Source organism: Cicer arietinum, chromosome 7 (assembly GCF_000331145.2).
Source record: "Cicer arietinum cultivar CDC Frontier isolate Library 1 chromosome 7, Cicar.CDCFrontier_v2.0, whole genome shotgun sequence".
NCBI lineage: Eukaryota > Viridiplantae > Streptophyta > Magnoliopsida > Fabales > Fabaceae > Cicer > Cicer arietinum.
This window is the reverse complement of record NC_021166.2, coordinates 59,739,990-59,753,203: the sequence shown is the minus strand read 5'-3', so window position 1 is coordinate 59,753,203 and position 13,214 is coordinate 59,739,990. Positions and strand designations below refer to the sequence as shown.

The following is a 13,214-nucleotide window of genomic DNA, read 5'->3' as shown; positions in this document are numbered from 1 at the left end:
TAAGTAAAATAACAGTAGATGATCATAAATTGTGATAGTATATTTAGAGACGAATGAATAAATACGATAACAAATGAACAATCTTTTTTTTTCTTCTCAATTTTTTGGGTCTCGAGACCATGTAGTGCATCATTGGATCCAAGACCCATTTGGAACACAAATATCTTTCTTTGAATAAGAATCCATCGTGCCTAAAATAACCATTATGCACCCCTTTCACAAATAACAAAGACTTTGGCGAAATAATCATATTTAAAATACAAGAAAATAATAACTATGCCTTAATATCTAAACCTGTCACGTTAGCTATTGAAATATTTAAAATTTACAGTCTATTTTGCATATACTTTAAGATAACTTATATTCTTTGAGAAAAGCTACTTATTATTCATTTTTGAAGGAAATAAACCAACTAACAAAGCAATAGAATACCTTAGAGTTGGAATTAATTAACGAGAACCAAAGAACAAGGAAAAAGTAAACACTAAAATGAAGGAAAAAAGTAAACACAAATTTGAACTCTCATTCTCACAAACTTTATTCCCATTATTTATTTCCTTCCATTGCTTTCCATTTGAGTTCCTAATTGATAAAGTGCCCTTGTGGAGGATCCATCTTCCGCTAATGCCCCACTAGCACCATCTTTAAGCACTTGAATTCTTTTAAGAATTCCACTTCGTTCTTCACCAACCATTAGATCTTTAATCACCTTAGCAATTTCATCTCTTTCCGCAACTCCATTCTCATTAAACTTTACCTTCAAACCAACTTTGAGTTCCTCCGTTAACAAAATAGAATTCATTCTTTGTTCACCAAACAATGGCCATGTTATCATTGGCACTCCCGCCACAATACTCTCAAGCGTTGAATTCCAACCACAATGAGTTAAAAATCCACCAGTTGAACTATGATTTAAGATTTGAGTTTGTGGGGCCCATAAAGCAACAACTAAACCTTGTTCTTTGGTTCTCTCTAAGAACCCATGTGGTAAGTACTTTAAAGGGTCACTATCATTTGTATCACTATGGTGACCTATTTTTGCAAAATTACTAGGTTCTCTCAAAACCCACAAGAATTTTTGACCACTCAACTCCAACCCTAAAGCTAGTTCATTGATTTGTTGTTGAGATAAAGTGGCTCTACTTCCAAAGGAAACATACAAAATAGAATCTTGTTTTTTATTCTCTAGCCACTTCACAATATTCGCTGATTCATTTGACTCACGACTACTACTAAGACTACAACTGCTGTTATTTGAAATATTTTGTATGATTGGCCCAACTTGATAAATAAATTGGATGTTGCTTCGCCATGCCGGGACCATATTCGCCTCGATTTCGAAGAAGCTATTAACAATGACACCATCGGCAAGAGAGAATCTGTTGGTTTGTTGAAGAATAATTTCATAAGCAATACTTGAACGATCATGAAAAAATGTAGGAGGAAAATCTTGGCCATGAATCGGCATGCAACCCGGAATTCGAATAAGCTCGGGGTGATCTTTGTATTGACATGAAATTTGTTGATGCAATGTTGGCAAATACAAGTGTAGTGATGTTGTCATGGCAGAAACAGGGAAGTATAAGAAGGATAAAAGGTTGAAGTCTTTTGCTATTTCTAATGCTTGGTTTGCAAAAGGATCAACAATTAATGCTACAAGTGGTGTGGTTGAAGTTGAAGATAGTGAAGTCAATGATTTGCGAAATGATGGCATAGATTGAGAAACTGCGTGTTCGAGTTGTAAGGTAACATCTTGTGGTAGGTTTTGTTTTTTGATTGGAGGGAGGAAAATGCATTTTATGGATGAAGGAAGAGATTCAAGTAATTTGAGAGTGGATGGAATTGGTGCATCAATGGTTGGGAAAATGCATGTGACATGAAAGTGTTTATTGATATGAATTAGTCTCTTGCAAAACTCAATTACTGAACATTGGTGGCTAAATATTGGGATTGAAGTTACTACAATATGACTACTTGTTTTTGTGTTCTCCATCCAATTGGAAATGGATTCACTACTTTTTCTTCTTCTTCTTCTAACTACTGATTTGGTATGTTATGCTTTATCATTGGGTTATTTATGCATATTTATAAAATATTCTATCTTTGAGTCTGATTATAGTTTATTTAACACGCTAATTGAGGTTGGATCTTATGACATTTTTTGGATATTCATGCTATATTGTCTCATACTATTTATGTATTTGTTTATGGAAAACAAACTGTTTCATACTATTTAATTCCACGATAATTACTTGATTTTAATAAATTATTATTGTTTTTTTTAGATAAAGTAGTACGTTATTATTTTATAAGAAGTGGTTTTTGGCACGTTATTTATTCTGTTTTATCCCATGGACGGCTAATGGTGATTTAATTAAGCCCTTCGTGTTCTCTCTCCACATGTTAGTAAGTTTAAGATATGTTATTCAGTTCAATTATTTGATATAAATAATAAATTTTATTAATTCAACCGTTAATAATTGACATAATATATTAATTATCAAACACATAAATATATATATATATATATTTATTTATTCGAGATTCATAATTGGATAACTAAATTATCATATTTATTTATATTTTTAAATAATTTATTATATATTATTTCGAAATTATTAAATGAAGTATCATATATTATTAATTGAACGGTTAATTAATAAAATTCGTTATTTATATTTAATTATTAAGTACAATAATTCATTCTAAAATTACTTTAGTCAGCACGAATCTTCAATATATATATATAAACGAAAGAAGATGCAACGCAGCTCATATTAAAAAAACAGAGTCATCAAATGAACATATCTACTAAAAATTGGAGAGATTTATACAGTGAAATACTTATATATTTTTGGGGAAAAAAATTGAAAGATACAAAAGAAAAGATCCACAAGCATCAGATATGAGATCTCGATATTTGAACTTTGATTTTATTTTTATTTTTAATTTTCTCTCTATCTGTTGACTTGTCCCTTTTATTTTTATTTTTGCAGGCATCGAGATTCACGACGACGTTGGTGTGGAATTGAATAAAAAATAAAAAAAATGAGAGAGATTAACTGTGGTGAGAATGCAAAACCAGGCACGTGAGTTTTTAATTTGGAGTTTTAATCCTAATTTAATAGTTGAGATTAATTCATCTCACTCGCACATAAACAAAAACTTTCTCACTTATACATGTAAACTATGTATGTATATTGTATATACATAACATAATAATAAGATGGGCTTTTCATTCTAATTCATTATTGACATAGAAGGAATTAATTGATACAACGAGAGATGAGCTTTTTATATATAGAGCCCATCTTATCTTAACTAAAAATAATAGCAAAAAGAAATAACAAAATTGCCTAATTAGCTTAACAGACTGGTTCATGAACAAGGGCATTGACAAAGTAAATAAAAATGAGAAAAATAAATTAATAACACTACTATTTAACTAACTCCCTTAAGTTACAGAATCTATATTTAAAACTATCAGTTTGAGAAGGAAAAGATACAATAAAGAATTTGAACAAATGAAATACAACATAATTCGCATCCGTGGATATCTATCTAAATCCGTCTTGATTTTGACAAGGTGTCGGTGCATATTTTTTTCAAATTTAAAATTCAGAGCGGATATATATTGGTTTGAGATGTTGATATCTACTCCTCACCCGTAGCCAAACTCCACTAATAATATTATTGTAATTTTTAAATTTTATATACATATACATATTAAATATTAAAAATTATAATCTCATTTTTATAAAAAAATGATTTTTAAATTTATAATTTTAAATATCATAGCGACCATTTATCAAAGAATAACTCAGGTTATCAATTGATCGAGCAATCTGGAACAATTTACTTAGGATATTTAATTGACATTCATAAAAAGTATCTAATGAATTATGAGTTTAATATTTTATGTTTAGCAGAAAGACGGATATTCCTTGCTCATTGTCAGAAAATCGCTAATTTAGAAACCCCGCATGGACCTAGTAGTTTAGATTTCCCATCTAATGGGAAACACTTTTGGCTCCGTTTAGACCTATCCCGTCTTAGGAGTATTTTCGTAGGAACCGGGCGATCCTATTTGGTCAAATATCTAGCGAAAAACTCATATGTTCCTTTCATTACATTATTTATAAACACATTCCTTGATAACTATCATAAGGGTTTCCATATTAATGATAGTGAGCATAATTTTTTTTTTGATGATAGAGAGGTACCATTTATATTCTTTTACCTAGTAAAGAGGGTAGTTGTTATAATTATGATATGAATGATAGTGACATAATTGACCGTAAGTGTGAAGGATTCGGTACCTAGGGATATCCGGTACCTAAGTATGAAGAATCCGATACCTAGGGATATGATGCCAGAACAAGACTGATTTTATCTCACCCTTCAATTCGAATTAGCAAAATCATTGTCTCCTTGCATAATTTGGATTCCAAACATTCATGATCAAGATAGAAATGAGTCGAATGACTTATCTCTCGGTCTGTTAGTGAACTATCTCTTCGGGGATTCTGAAAGATGTTCTACTAGAAATAATCTTGTTATTGCTTCGACTCTTATTCCCCAAAAAGTAGATCTCGCTCTAATAGCTCCGAATAAATTTAATACATCCATTAAGATACGAAGGCTTCTTATTCCACAAGAAAGAAAGAACTTTTTCACTCTTTCTTATACTAGGGGATTTTACTTGGAAAAGAAAATATTCCACACTAATGGATTCGGGTCCATAACTCTGGGTTCTAATCTACATGATCTTGTAGCACTTACCAATGAATCCCTGACAATTAGTATCATACAAAAGAATCTATTATTGATACTAATATAATTAGATCTACTCTTCATAGACAAACTTGGGATTTTAGATCTCAGATAAGATTGATTCAGGATCTTGGGATCATTTTCTATCAGATAGGAATAGTTGTTTCACAAAATTTACTTTTAATCAATGCTCCATATATCCTATATCGATCTATATCAACAAGAAGTCATGTAATGAGAGGATTATTATTTGTACAAATGGTATTTCGAACTTGGAACAAGCATGAAGAAATTATCAAAACTCTTAAATTTTACACCTGTTATAGAACGAGACCGTGGAGATTTTCCTCCAATATTAATCAACCGTGGGGGTGGAGAAGGCAAAATTTGCCCTCGCTCACACGGTTGTCATGCCTAATATTAATCTATTAGGTGCATTTATGAAAAGTGGAGTTTACGATTGTCGCAAAAAAAAGTAGTTGGTCTAGTAACCCTTACGAAAACGATAATTTGAAAGATCAAACTATTACCGAAAAAATCTTTTTTAATTAAATTTGGTAATGAAATCCACCAAATAAACCCATAACTACCAAAAGCAACATTTGTTAATTTATCAACTCAAGTGTTTCCTTCCCTAAATATGTAAGAAATTTTGAAACAAAATCCCCTAATAATGTGAAGACAGTTATTAAATCTATTTTGCAAAGTCTAAGGAACAATAACAGTGTTGGCGAAAGCTTGAACCACCAACAAAGAATTAGATTCAAGCCATACATTACTCTAGTTTTTGGAATAAGCAATTTCTATAGAGAAGATTGTTGCAATCTGCACAACATTTAAGGAAAAAGAAACACCAATATTAAAAGCAAATCCTCCAACAAAGTGACCTTTAGAATCCCTAAAACGTCTCCACAAATAGAAACACCAAAAGACCAAAAAATGTCACTGATATACAAAATTACTTATCATATAGAAATGATATGTAAATTAAGTGAGATAAATTAGATCCAGCAATGATAACATAGATATGCAATATTATATAATACAAAGGTTGAAAGAAAGAAACTAGAACATAGAATACGTGATAATTTCATATAAAAGTGTGGGATGGTACATAATGTAAGAGTAGGCTTAGACACTCATTATAATATAAAAGTGGTTTACACTCAAAATACACATTTTATTTTAGTAGAAATATGAAGGTGGAAAATGCTTGGTCAGTGACAATTGAAGTAGCAGAAGCAAGCAAAACCAAAGCCTTGACGATGACAAGCACCAAAAGTTGCATGCTCCACATTCTTGCATTGATTTTTGCAGTTTCCTGTTATAATACATGGCCCCGACCATGTTTTGCTACGCCTTTGACATAGTTTTGCTTCAACCTCTACACATAATAAGTCAAAAATAAGATAAATTAAGAAATATAATTAATACTTTTATATGAATTTATAAAGTGTAAGAAAAATATATTTTGCTATGATGACATATAAATTGAGAGTGGAAGTAGATTAGTTTGTACCCCATGAAGAAATGAGGAGAAGGGCAAGGCAGAGGAACATGAAGACGGTGTAGAATTTACTCATATTTGAAAAATGTAATTATGTAAATGACTTTCTCTATAAAATGCACTTCCTAAATGTTTGCGTGAGTATATATAGCAATCAATATGGGTAGGTGCTAACAAAATGAGTTGAATTTTTTGGAACCATCTAGATAGCCCCAAATTTTTGTGAAGTGGTGATTGACTTTTTAATTTATTATCAATACGTTTTAGTAGTCTTCACTAATCAAATATAAACAAAAACAAAATTATAATTCATTTTTCATTTTTCATTTTTTTTTTTGGACAAATTAAAAACGAAATGTAAACAAATTTTATTAGTTTCTTTCATATTTTTTTTATTTTTTTAATTATCTAATTAATTTATTAGTCATGAATGAATGATAATTTAAGAATAAATTTAATTTTTACTGAAATAGATCTTAAATGTTATTAACTATATTTTTTAATTATTTAAATAATTTATTCCATTTATGTTTATAATTTATTTCGAATGAAGTGCTACACTATTCTGTCTAGAAAATGAACCAAGGCATGCATGGCAAAGTTCATTAGACAGTAAATCAAATAATTTAAGGTGACAGTCATGTTATAGTTATATATATTTTTGGAGTTTTAATAATTTTTTTAACTTATCAAATGATTTTTCTATTAAAATATAAGCATATCAATTAATGTAGACCCAAGCATGGTTGACTAGATGGTTCAAATATTTTTTAACTTAAACAAAAGTTATGGGTTCGAATTCATATATGTGTGTAAATGCGGCAATGTCAAAATTCTTGAGACAGAGTTTTAACATTGTTTATGGGTATTTTTATATCAATTAAAATATGTATCAAATGTGACCACAAATAAATGTTTAGTCGGTGTAACTATATAAACTTCGAATAAGTTACGTTTAAAATCTCTAGAAAGGATTCTGATTTTGCAAAGTATTATGAGAGTTTGAAAATGATGTTTTACTCACGAAATGGAAGTGAATATCATGAAATATCAAAACTAACTTGCAACATAAATGAAATGACTTGATAAATTAAAGTTTGTGAAAACTTAAAGAATTGAAAAGTATCACGTTTGATTGTGTTTTATTTTTTAATTTTTAAAAATTATTTTTTTTTTTAAATTTATTTGACAACTTTAATTTTTAAAATAATATTTTATTAGAGAATTAAAAAACTGAAAAATAAAAACAAAAAATACTATTTATCTGTTTTTTTTTAGTTTTAAAAAATATAATATTAAAATTTGTTTTACAAAACAAATTTTAAAAATAAATAATCTAAACAGATTTTAAAATTTTAAAATATTAAAATAAAGTTTTTGAAATGTGAATTAAAGAAGTCCTTATTTTCTATCAAGCTTGAATCCTTTTCAGGTTAAGGTTATTATTGCATGCCTCAGAAATTAAGTATAACTAAGGAATTGTCTATTTATGGTATCAAGTATTATTTAATTATCTTTTTGTTCCTTTTATTTTTATTAAATTTATGCATTTAATTATTATATTTTAAAAGTCGATAATTTTTTTGTCTCTCTTATATTTTTGAATTAAAATAATGACGATTTGATATGTTTTAGATGATTTGACATACGTTTTCAAAATATTAAATCATCTAGATAAATTAATTATCTATATATCATTAATTAAATTATAACAATATAAAATTTCTGACATTAATTAAATTTTAGAGATTTTTATTGTGATTTTATGTGTATTAACTATTTTATATTATTGTATCACATATTACATCATCATTTTTTAATTAAAAAACGAGAAATCAAAACTGTTTGATTTTGAAATAGTGAAACTGATTTTGTGAATTGATAAAAATAAATAAATTAAAACAAAATTAAGTTATTTATTTTTTTTATTTTATTTTTATCAATACATCATTTAGACTTATAACTTTGGTTTAATGTAGTCTTGTTACTTTGAATAATTAGTTTTCCACCTATGTTCGCAAGGATAATCCGTCTAAAAAAATTCATGTAGATTATATATATACAGAGATTTTTTCAATGATTTGTTTTAGGCGAATTTATGGTGGTAGTGTTAGGTGGAATGACCACAAATCTACTACCTTCTTATCACGACTCATTCTTTAAATTAAGAGAATTATATAAATTATTTACGTACTAAATTTGTTGATAATTTAAATAATTTTATAGGTATATTTTTGGTGAAAAACAATTAATTTATGTTTTTGTTAAAAAAAAACAATATTTATTCATTTAACTTGATAGATAATATCTAATATAAATACAAAATAATCGTTAAAAATTAAAAAATAAATATGCGGACATACTTATAATATTCAAATTAAAGAATTAATTTATGTTTTTATTATAATAATTATTACATAGTATAGAAAGAAATATAACATAATAAAAAATATATTAGTAACAAAAATAATAATGCATTTTCAAATTTTATAAAAACATAAAGAAAATTTTTAAGAGCTTCTTATATTTAAAAATAGGTTTAATTGTGATTGTAGTCCCTTTATGTTTATTGATTCACAGAATCAGTTCCCCTATTTTAAAAATTGACGCATTTGCTTCTTTACTCAGATTTTTCAACTAAAAAAATGAAGATTTAATGTATTTTTAATGACAGGATATACAATTATATAATATAAAATCATTTAAATGCATTAATTATTCATATGTTATTAATTAAATTAAAAATATAAAAAAAATTCAAAGTTAAAATCTAAGTTTTTACGGTATTTTATTTCAATTTCATGAATATTAATCATTCTATATTGTCATATCATATGTCACGTTATTTAAATTATATCACATCATCATTTTTTTAGTTAAAAAAAAGTAAAAAAAACTAAAACTATCAACTTTTAAAATTTAAAAATTAATTTTATAAATCAATAAAAATAGAAGAACTAAAACTGTCATTAAACTTGAAAAATAAATTAACTATTTTTTCAATAAAGGCCCATCTTACCACTCTATGGATGTTTAATTTTGTCTTCATGTGAATAGCAGGAACACTTCAATAAACTTTAGGATATGCTTCAAAGCATTTTGTCCGAACATAAATAAATCAAGCTAAAGAGATACGTGCCGTCGTGCCAATATATATTTTAATTTAATTTAATTGTAACATTTCAAAACTCTGTGCTGTGCTGACTTAATTTCCTTTGGCCTAAACATGAATATATATATATATATATATCAACATTATTTTAAAAATAATTATGTAAAACATGTATACAATCAAGAAATAATGTATAATCTTAACCACTTTTATATTAAAATTGCGAGAATGTTAATAATATTTAATATATATATAATGGTAATATTAATCGAAATCTTGATCTATAAAAGGACTTGAGTAGATGATAACATCAGTGAATTAAAGATTATAACAATGTCGCCGTTTCTAATATAAGTAGGACTGTAGGAGAGAAACAATGCAGGGCAGGGACATGGAGCATTTCGATTCTCTTTTCATATTTGTGGTTAGAATGAAATTTTAGTTCCAATTATAGTAAATTCGTATTTTAGTTTTTTTAATTTTTTTTTCTCTCGCAATTTTAGTATTTCTAGTTTAAAAAATATAGATGTTTGATCTTTTTCTTTGTTTGTAGTTTAATGTTCACGATGTGACAATAATTTAAATGATTGATATAAATTCTTATATAATGATGTGTAAATTTATTTTTATTTTAAATTACTTAATAAATAACTTAAATAAAAGAAAAAAGTAAATATTGATTTTGTAACATTTAGATTAAATGCAATTTTGATGATCATATTAAACTTTAAACATTATTTTAATCCTTTATTTCTAAATTTGGGGTTTAATTATCCTATTTCACATGTTTTGAGATTTTTTTCAAGAACCTAATTTAAGGTTCCTTTTTTATGACATGTCTCAATCATTAATGATGTAGAGTTACATATAATATTGTGATCTCGTTAATTTAAACTACAAACAATGGATTTGAAATGAGCAAGTGTATGTTTGACCAATGAAGGTAAAAAAGGTTGTAACAAACTTTTTGATCTACTATTTTTGGTTCACAATAATGTTACATCATCGAATCTATTTCAACATATATAGTTGTGGGAAAAATCTTTAAAATTGAGAAATAGAGAGTTCAAATCATGAATTTAAAATTTGTGCGACTAAATTCAGGTGTCCATCGAAATTATGATATCAAAAGTCTATTTCAACCTTAAATAAAAGTAACTATATGTATTTATGGATGTTGAATCTAATAAAATGAGTTAGATTCCTATAACATATGTTAAACTCAAATTTAATTCTCTATTAAAAAAGATATCTATATTTTAATGTCTGATATAACTCAAATATAATTCCCTTATGTGAAAGAAATATACAAAAACAAAAAGTAACTTTATATGCAACCAAAAATTTACTTCAAATATGATTCCCTTATGTGGAAGAAATATACAAAAACAAAAAGTAACTATATATGCATCCAAAAATTTAACTATATGTAAAATCAAAATTCATTTATTGAATTAGTATATCTTCTATTAGAGTATAATTTTCTGTAGGTTATGGTTTAACACTAGTACTATAGTTCAGTCAGAAGACAAAATAGAGTACTAAATCATACCTTATATATTATATAGAAAGAATTAAGCAATGTGAGAATTTTTACGGTACATGAGAGTCAATTTTACATGTATAAGTATATTTAGTATTTAAATTAATATTGGAATTTAAATTAATAGTTAAATGAATTAAAAAAATATTTTTTTATCATTTATATAATTATAATAACTAATTAAATACTATTTACCAAAAGTGTAAGCAAAATAAAAATTATTTTTTCTAAATTTTACTACTCATAATAGTGAATATTGAATACTTTTTACAATAAAATATAGTTTTTTTGTATAATATTTATAAACAATGAAATGATATATTTTTCTTATAAAATGATATTTTCTAAAATATAAAAATCGATAAATAGCTCTTTGATCGTTAAATATGATCATCGATCAACTTTGTAATTTAAAAAACAAATATATCAAAATACATCATATATTCCTTTTAATTACACAAAAATATCAGATTAGTCCTTTAACTTTTTTTTTCTTTATGTATCAAGTCAGTCTTTTATATTTGTAAATCTTATTGTGTTGAACTATTTTTAGTCTTAAACCTCATTTCAATCGTTTTAAATTAGATATTTTCAAAATTTTACTATGAGTTATTATCGAACATATAAAGAACAAAATAATAAATTTTCATGTAATTTTATGAAATTGATTAAGATAATTTTACGTTTAATTTTAGAAACTCTAATATGTATCTCTCTTGAATTTACCTTGGTTCAATTAATTTTCCAAAAATTAGATTGATGATTTATATTCTTATGATTATTGCAATCAAAATTCGTTACAAATTAGATTAGTTTATGAAAAAATTGGGAGAATTTTAAGTTTTAATTTTACTTATCTTAAATTTGTAACATCAATGTAAAAATATACAAATATATAGAATAAATTTGACATCGAAAAAAAGATAAATAATTAATATATTATTTCCGTATAATTTAAAAGAGTACGAGATGTATTAAAAAAAAAAGATAACATGTTATTCGTTACTCATAAATTTAAACGTTGTATTTATGTTAAAAAAGGCATATTATAACTGAGTCATTATAAAATGAATATATAGAAATACAAAGTTTGATATGTACAAAAAGAGGGAGAAGAAACACTTAGACAAGGAAAAAACAATGAATATCCCAAAGTAGAAAGTGATGCATATATACAAAGCATGCAACAAATCTTCGAGTGTATCAATAATTTCACAAGAAAATAACATAGGGGGTGCCGCAAATAGATCACTTAAGTTAAAATGCAACCCAAAAATTCCCCTTGTCCAAGAGAAAAACAACATATACTGTCTTCCTATATCCTTATATAAACACACCTATGCAATCCTAATAAATTAAGAACAAAATTATCATTTCATTTATACTTACATTTACATTTAGCAACCATGGCTTCCTCTTCACCTAAACTCTACACCATCTTTCTCTTCCTCAGCCTTGCCCTCCTCCTCCTTTTCTTCACAAGGGGTACAACTATATAAATAAGCTATACTTATTTGTATTTAAAAAAAAATTATTATACTTCCTAAAAACATTAGTATACATTTTCTTTAAATTATTTGATGAATTACCATACAAATTTAGAATTGATTTACATAATAAAAAAATGTTGTCTAATTTGAATCTGGTTCAAATATAGACCTCACTATTTTTAGTAAACTTTTTCAATTTTTTCCATTTTTTATTAAAAATAATAAAAATCTACATATGACTATGTTTGAAGAGTTTATATTAGACATATCTAATAAAAAAATGTTAATTTACAATCGGATAAAGTGAACTAATTATTAGTCTGTTTTTGGTTATTACTACATGTGCAGAGGTAGCAGCAAATCTTTGTCAAAGGAAAAGCACAACATGGTCAGGGCCTTGTTTAGACACAGGAAATTGTAAAAATCAGTGTCTCACTGTGGAACATGCTACTTTTGGGGCTTGTCACCGTGATGGCTTTGGATTTGCTTGTTTCTGTTATTTCAATTGCTAACCAAATCAACATGCTCAATTTCTTCTGTTCAACCAATGAATTTCCTTTTGTACCTCAATAACATCTCTGCTCATGAGTTATAGAGATCTATATCTTTCTATGTGTGTATGTTTATTTCAATAATACATTATACAAGAAAACACTTTGTGTTTTCAACGGTGGTTATCTATTCTTGATTTAAGTCATTGATAAAAAAGAAATAAAAAAACGTAAATTGAATAATATTAATGACTGATATGCTTGAAATAAATCAAAAGTTACACACGAAAATCGTACA

At 26.4% G+C, this 13,214-nt stretch overlaps 3 protein-coding genes across 3 annotated transcripts; 1 reads left to right on the top strand and 2 right to left on the bottom strand.

Annotated features, from left to right (window-relative positions):
- Positions 1-370: 370 nt before the first annotated feature.
- Positions 371-2,109, bottom strand: LOC101493371 (hydroquinone glucosyltransferase-like). The gene has a single exon (XM_012718552.3). It carries the CDS (start codon positions 1,991-1,993, stop codon positions 551-553), a length of 1,443 nt encoding a protein of 480 aa, XP_012574006.1. The 5' UTR covers positions 1,994-2,109; the 3' UTR covers positions 371-550.
- Positions 2,110-5,760: 3,651 nt separating this feature from the next.
- On the bottom strand, positions 5,761-6,447 carry LOC101493692 (defensin-like protein 19). The gene is made up of 2 exons (XM_004510197.4): positions 6,293-6,447; positions 5,761-6,157 (listed from the first exon to the last, which is right to left on the bottom strand). The coding sequence occupies exons 1-2, from the start codon at positions 6,354-6,356 to the stop codon at positions 5,991-5,993; spliced, it is 231 nt and encodes a 76-aa protein (XP_004510254.1). The 5' UTR covers positions 6,357-6,447; the 3' UTR covers positions 5,761-5,990.
- A 5,863-nt stretch (positions 6,448-12,310) lies between these two features.
- On the top strand, positions 12,311-13,106 carry LOC113787639 (defensin-like protein 1). Its single transcript, XM_027336578.2, has 2 exons — positions 12,311-12,420; positions 12,774-13,106. The coding sequence occupies exons 1-2, from the start codon at positions 12,342-12,344 to the stop codon at positions 12,935-12,937; spliced, it is 243 nt and encodes an 80-aa protein (XP_027192379.1). The 5' UTR covers positions 12,311-12,341; the 3' UTR covers positions 12,938-13,106.
- The last annotated feature ends 108 nt before the right edge of the window (positions 13,107-13,214 follow it).

Bases quoted from the DNA above. Each gene is read 5' to 3' on its own strand.
- LOC101493371 (XM_012718552.3), bottom strand. From the start codon at position 1,993: ATGGAGAACACAAAAACAAGTAGTCATATTGTAGTAACTTCAATCCCA.
- LOC101493692 (XM_004510197.4), bottom strand. From the start codon at position 6,356: ATGAGTAAATTCTACACCGTCTTCATGTTCCTCTGCCTTGCCCTTCTC. The intron at 6,158-6,292 runs GTACAAACTAAT...TATTATGTGTAG, and splicing joins TCTCCTCATTTCTTCATGGG to AGGTTGAAGCAAAACTATGT.
- LOC113787639 (XM_027336578.2), top strand. From the start codon at position 12,342: ATGGCTTCCTCTTCACCTAAACTCTACACCATCTTTCTCTTCCTCAGC. The intron at 12,421-12,773 runs GTACAACTATAT...CTACATGTGCAG, and splicing joins CCTCCTTTTCTTCACAAGGG to AGGTAGCAGCAAATCTTTGT.